The sequence below is a fragment of the Orycteropus afer genome, unplaced genomic scaffold, assembly GCF_000298275.1.
Source record: "Orycteropus afer afer isolate SDZICR_OR568_19922 unplaced genomic scaffold, OryAfe1.0 scaffold00200, whole genome shotgun sequence".
Taxonomy (NCBI): Eukaryota; Metazoa; Chordata; class Mammalia; order Tubulidentata; family Orycteropodidae; genus Orycteropus; species Orycteropus afer.
In genome coordinates this window covers 682,976-690,122 of record NW_006921787.1, presented here as the reverse complement: position 1 = coordinate 690,122, position 7,147 = coordinate 682,976, and the positions used below count along the sequence as shown (strand labels likewise).

At 32.7% G+C, this 7,147-nt stretch overlaps 2 protein-coding genes across 2 annotated transcripts in view; one reads left to right on the top strand and one right to left on the bottom strand.

Annotated features, from left to right (window-relative positions):
* MCPH1 (microcephalin 1) overlaps positions 1-7,147 on the top strand; it is a 505,419-nt gene that overhangs the window by 279,832 nt on the left and 218,440 nt on the right. Inside the window, exon 12 of the mRNA XM_042781949.1 lies at positions 1,747-1,824. Coding sequence (XP_042637883.1) covers positions 1,747-1,824 — 78 coding nt within the window. The remainder of the gene's footprint in view (positions 1-1,746; positions 1,825-7,147) is intronic.
* The window catches only part of ANGPT2 (angiopoietin 2), a 64,036-nt gene continuing 61,919 nt past the window's right edge, over positions 5,031-7,147 (bottom strand). The window contains exon 9 of the mRNA XM_007948066.2: positions 5,031-5,191. Within this exon, the coding sequence (XP_007946257.1) occupies positions 5,031-5,191 (161 nt within the window). The remainder of the gene's footprint in view (positions 5,192-7,147) is intronic.

The window sequence follows — 7,147 nt, the reverse complement described above, 5'->3', positions numbered from 1 at the left end:
TATATGTATATGTATATGTATATATATCTATTTAAAGTAATGACCAGGTCAGTGCTAAAAACTATCAATTAGATTATATATCCTATTCTTGTTTGTATTTATTCTACTGTCATATTCCTTTCACTTAGAAAAATATTTCTGTCTCCTGCTGGAAAAGTACTAGGTTTAATATAGAGAGAAGGAAGTATTAAAGACATATCCCATAAATGGTTTTGGACCATAAAAACTCCCAAAAAGCAATAATTAAACCTCTTTCCTGGTAATTTAGTGAAAAAGATCATCCAGTTTATATAGTAGCTATAATGGCATAGTGCCTAAGGCATTGACTGCTAACCAGGAGGCTGGCAGTTCCAACCCACCAGTCACTCCTCAGAAGGAAAACTGGGCAATCTATTTCTATAGAGATACTGCCTCAGAAACCCAAGGAGGGGTCAGTATGAGTCGGAACCAACTCAGTGGCAGTGAGTTTGTTTTTTTTGGTTTATAGATAAAAGGAAAAATGGATTCACTGAATGTAAGGAATAAAATTGAAGATAAAAATAAACCAGAATTATATAATTCTGTTTGTTATTTTATCTGTAAAATTTTAAGAGTATAGATTTTTAAATGTACAGATTTTCAGAGTTTCATCATAGAGTGGAGATAACTACAGAATCTCAAATATCATTATTGAATTTAGAAATGAAAGCATTGTTTTGATCATTTAAGAACTGATAGCTTAAAATAATAATAGCTTTAAATGCTTATTTATGAGATATTTTACTCTTCCAAGGTCTCAAAAGGATTTTCTTCTTAAATATTCAAACATATTATAGAGAAAAGAGCACTGGTGGTGCAGTGGTTAAAGTGCCTGGCTGCTAACCAAAATGTCAGTGGTTTGAACTCACCAACTGTTCCATGGGAGAAAGATGAGGCAGTCTGCTTCCCCTTGGAAACCCTATGGAGCAATTCTACCCTGTTCCATAGGGTCACGATGAGCCAAAATGACTTGACGGCAATGGGTTTCATCTGGTATTATAGAAAACTTTTTCTAGTAAGTATATTGGTGTAGTACTAGAGAGAAAGTCACAGCTGAAAGAATCACTTTTGAAATTTAGCTTGTCATCTTTTCCTATGTTTTTTTTTTTCAGTTAGTATATTTTCCCTAAATTGGAATTTTTACTAAAGAATGTCTATAAATGACTCCATAAATTGGGAACTTGGAATTTTTTCAAAAATATAGTATTGCGTATGTTTAAAAAATATGTTAGTTTTTAAATATTTGGCATCAATTGGATGTTGTTGTTGTTATGTGCCATTGAGTCAGACCTGACTCATAGCGACCCCTCCTTGGGTTTCTGAGGCAGTGTCACTACAGAAGTAGATTGCCCCATCTTCCTTTCAAGGAGTAGCTGGTGAGTTTGAACTACCAGCCTTCAGGTTAGCAGACAAGTGCCTTAGGCACTGTGCTACCATAATAACACATTATTTAGTTACCATGAGACTTTTTTCTTAATCAAGTGTTTGTTAATATTCATAACGTTTATGAAGTGTGAAGATTCTGAAGGCACTTTGATGTTCAAGAACACATCTATTTCAGAACTTTGGAATGTGTAGCTGCTGCTGTTTATTTGTTATAGTGAGCAGAAAAATAAACTGGTTGGTTGGTTTTGTTTCTGCTATATCATCAAAATAATTCTTGGTTTATTACCTACTAAAAACCTAATAATCCAAAATAAGTGTTGTGTTTTTTTGTATCACTTGTAGGTGCTGTGGTCTTTGGAAATGGGTCATTGGATTTCTGAGGAGCCATTTGAACTTTCGAACTACTTCCCTGCAGCACCTGTAAGTAAGATATTATTTTATGATTGTAAATTCAATTTGTTATTTTTAGGAAATTATTTTAAGTGTGTGGATAGTAACAAGAGCTATTCTTCTTCATAATCAAAAAGACATGTTTACGTAATTTAAAATGCTTTATTTGTTGAATGCTTTATATGTTCAATAGATGAAAGAATGTGAGAACATTGTGCTAATAAAGAAGTGAAGAATAGAGTGTCATTAAAAAAAAAAAAAAACCTAATTATAAAAATCCCCAGGACTGAGAAAAACAAAAATGAAAAATGAATGAATTATTGAGAAAGTAATACTATATTTTACTTACTGCTTTAAAAAATGCTGTAACTATTAATAAAGGTAGAACTAACAGGTATAAAGGAATTGTGAATTGCTAGCATGATTATATGATCTTTTTGTTTTAATGTTTTTCCTAAATTCAGCTTCGATTTCACTGACTTTTGAGGATTCTAAGCATTTAATGAATATGTTTCAAGTTCTTGTTTTTTAAAAGAGATTAATTAATACTTTAGTATGTAATTAAAGTTTTGGTTGGAAGCAGAAATTGGCTTTGATTTTTTTCAGGAAAATTAACTGGTTCTATTTATTCTTTCAAAAGGTTACTATATGAAAGAGATAAAGACTGTAGACAAAGTTTTCTTTACAGTCTTTTGACTTGTTTTTAGTTTTTTAAGTAGACAATATGACTATAACATAACAAGAAATTGAATCCTGCTCTCTAGTCACTATACTTAATGTTTTTATTTTCAAGATTACTATTTTGATTTCTTTTCAGTTTTACAAATAATTTACTACTAAGAGTAAAAATTCCTCTCAGTAAGACTCTGTTTGAAATACTGTGTAAGAAAATATAAAGTAAAAACACAAACTTCCCCCATTCTCTGCCATAAAGATTACAGTCTTTCTCATTATGCTCAGATTTCATATTCACTAATTCGCCTGTACACAGACATATGTATGCTCAGAGCAGTGAAAATCCCAGCTGAGGTCAACGAGGCTGCTTTGGGATTAAGTACATGAGTATTCGTGGAGACTTAATAGAATATAACTACTGCAAATTGTAAAAAATAGGCTGTATATATAACTTTTAATAACTTAATTAGATTTGTCTTTGAAATTCATTTTACTTACCTACATGGACATTTAGGGAATTGATATATGTATAAAGTTTTTGCCAATTTTTCCTGTAATTATCATTTAACTTTCAATATCTGTCATTGTGGTCATGGAGATATCATAGAAACTAACTTCTTTTTTGAAACTGTGATATGGTCTTATTAGCAGTTTTTGACTTGATACAAAGCTGTGATACCATTGTTGAATTTATGAAACCTCATTAACTATAATAAGCGACTGTTCTAAGATAAGTTTCTTTGCTCAATTAGTATTTGTTGGGAAAAGTACAATATGGTGGAAAAAGCAAAGTGCTTTGAATCTTCCAGAGTTCCTCAGTTGACTTGAAATACGTAGCAACATGAAAGTTGTAAATGTAAGTCTGTTGAGAATTAGGCAAAAATAAATGCAGGTAAGAAGAATAGAGGAAAGAAAAAATAATGGCAAAACAGTCAAAGTTGAAGACAGCTATGAGGTAAATAGTGGTTGCAAATTGAGCTCTAAGCTTAATAGCAGCTGACTCAAAAGCAAATGTGTGAGAAATTGCTTCGAAATTATAAAGCATTACCCAAGTATAAATTATTATTAATTTGACTATGAATATTTCAAAAAGAGTTAAAATTCTGGGAGTTTAGATTTTGTACTCTAGAGCTTAAAACCATATTCTCAGAATCTTTTGTAAACATTTGGATATACCACAAATATTGGAAATTATTTTTTCACTCCAAAACATTTTTTTTAATTTTGTTGATGGATATAAAAAATAATCATATTAGTGCAAATTATTTTTCCTTTAATACCATTAGAGGTGAATCTATCTTGAGAAAAATAGCTTCATAAGTGTTTTAAATAGAAGTTTGTCTCAACCACAAATTAAATTGTAGCCTACATTTTACTAGTAGAGAAAAAATCACATATGACTTGGAATAGAAATAAAAGATAATAAAGTTTCTATCATATGATTCTCTTCATAATTGAAAATCAGATTTTACTTTGTCATGAGGCACAATCTGGTTGTTTTAGAACCAAATTACAAAATTGTCATGAAAAAAATTAAACATAATCATCTCACCTAATAAGTTATATTTAATTACTAAAAATACCTTTTATATTTAATGATCAGGTAGAAAAAAAAGTAGTACAATCTTCATATAAACTAAAATGACACATTTCTATTGATAATTTTAGGGCTTCTGGGAGTCTTTACCATATAACCGTGAAATATATATTTGGGCGTAACTTAAAACTAAGCTGTCAACATGTATGTAAATAAACTGTTTTTCAAGACAAAAGTTTTAAGCACCTAATAGGAGTTGAAATGCATTAACTATGTTTTTCCTTCTCCAAATGTTAAATAACCATAGCGTAATGCCTAAGGCACTTGACTCCTAACCAGAAGGCTGGCAGTTCAAACCCACCAGCCACTCCTCGGAAGGAAGATGGGGCAATCTACTTCCGTAGTGATACTGCCTAGGAAACCCAAGGAGGGGTCGCTATGAGTCGGGTCCAACTCAACGGCACACAGCAACAACAACAACCTCTTCTCAGAATATCCCTGAATATATATATATTTTTATGGCTTAGAGAATTTTAAAAAATTACTTTTTTCTTCCTTTTAATTATAATAGTGATGCTGAATTCAAGATGTGGATATTTACACAATCTAAACAGTAAGAAGAATGCAGTTCCAAGATGATCTGTACTACATTACATAAATGTCCTATTTTCCAGTTATTTACTGATAAACTCACACATAATATTCTTGGTTGTGACAACAAGATACATAAATCGTCAATCTGATTCTCAAACTTCAATTTATTTTCCACACAGGTGTTCTATTAAATCTTGATAGCAGGCAGGACTTTCGTTGTTGTTGTTTTGAATGTGCTTGGTTTAAGTGATGCAAGTTTAAGCAATGAAGATTGCTGTGTTCTAATTTGGAGCACATTGATCCCTTCAGCACCCAAAAGCAGGTTGTCTGAGGTGTAAAAGGATGTAGTGTGCAGTTGAGTCTTTCAGTGCTTTGGGATTAAGTCTTTGAAAACAGTACAATAAATCATTTATTAGATGTGTACAAGCATTTAGAAATTGGCTGGTCGGATCATCATGGTTGTTGCCTTGAGAGAGTAGCCTGATCCTTTCCAGTAGTACCACTTAATACCATTGAATTTATTTGTGTTCTGCCTCTGTGGATAGTACATTCCATTCAAGTTGGAAGGACCACATGCATCAAACCACCAGCCTGTGAAAGTAAAAAAGAAGGGGTTAAGAAGTAGGTAATAGTAACTAACTAGCTCATTATTTGTTGTTGTTGTTGTTAGCTGCCATTGAGTCAATTCTGACTTATGGCAACCCTATCTGTGCAGAGTTGAACTGCTCTACAGGGTTTTCAAGGCTGTGACCTTTTGCAAACAGATCACCAGGCCTATCTTCGGAGGCACCTCTAAGTGAGTTCAAAATGTCATCCTTTCAGCTAGTAGTGGAGTGCTTAACCAGTTGTTCCACCCAGGAACTCACCATAGAGTTAGAAATATTCAGCTAATCTTTTAGTTACATTGTACGCATTTTAAGTAGGCATATGTAAATATTCATGAATATGCAATATGCTTCATTGACTGAGAAGTATGCTTTCCAGCTTCACATAGACTAAATCTTAGTTCCATTGTGGCAAATGTTTTTACAAACTCTCCTTACTCTTTATCACTTGTACTGTGTGTCAACTCCAGTCTTCTCTCGACTAGGTAGCCCACCCTTCACAGTCTGCATGATTAAAAAGTATGGATGAGTTTGAAAAATGAAAAATTGATGACTATCATAATGGTCAGAATTAGTTTCTGGTTCTGACTCATAGTGACCCTAAACGACAAAGTAGAGCTGCCTCACAGGGTTTGCAAGGTTGTAGATCTTTACAGAAAGAGACTGCCACATCTTTCTTCTGCAGATCATCTACTGGATTTGAACTGCCAACCTTTTGGTTAGCAGACAAATGCTTTAGGAACTCCTTAGGAACATGGTAGACTGGACTAATTCAGGCATCCCTTCTCTCTACCAAAAAAAAAAAATTTCTAGTTAAAATATAATGCACAATTTTAAATACTCAGTGGAGCAAGATAAAAAGAGAAGTCTCTAGTTCCAGATACAAAAGGCAATTTGAAGCTAGAGTGATGGACTCACTGTGCTAATGACCTGGGGCAGCGCAGTTAGGAGGGCACACAGCACAATAAGGTGAGGGAGTAGATCGCAGTATACACTCTAATAAAGAGGCCTGAGGTTTCAGCACTTTAAAAACAGGAGATTGCCACATGCTTTGGGATTATGAGAGGAAAGAATGACCTAAAGCTACAGTATTTATCTTTCAAAAACATTATGTTGAAGGGAATACATGAAGTATAAAACCATTGGTATAACTTTTAAAAATAGATTGTATGTATTGATATTTACTTGTATAGTAAAAGAAACAATGTGAATGAAACTCATTTCACTCCTTAGGAAGGAACGGAATAGTATTGGAGGGGAAGCTTTATTATTATTATTATTATTATTATTATTATTATTATTATTTCTATATCTGTGAAGTTTTAATTCTTTTAAAAAATTCAAATGCCAAAGTATATATTTATTATGTTTACACATTGGATTGTCATCACAAATTATTTCAACCATTCCTAAATTCTTTTCCTAGTGGTAACAGCTCCATGACTTAAATTGACTTAGATTAATGTAGATTAAATAAGTAATTTGTGTATGTTATTCACAATCCTTTAAAATATTCAAGCAATCTTTATTACAGATTTATAGACTTGTCTATTCTGGAGCCAGTTGTTTGGCTTAACTACAAAATTACTGTCCATGCAAAAATCTAGCTGATCGTTAAGGTCATGTATTTGTAGTCCAGATCATTGGTTGGAATTTGACTTTTCACAGTCAAGAACTCTCCATTTTCTCTCTTGGGCTGCCTTTTCTTCTTCCAAGTTTCTTTCACTTCTATTCTCAGACCCTAAATCTTGACTTGAGTAAATAAATATATGTTTCCTTGGTTATTATTTCAATTCTCTTACTCTCGTGAGTTAGTTAATAATATACGGGTGGTCTAAAAACCACCACCCTCTGAAATAAACAGCCGAGTTCAGTGGACAGGAATGGCAAATAGGAAAAAATGATGAGGTATATGAGTTCTCCCACCCTTTCCTCCCTTTTA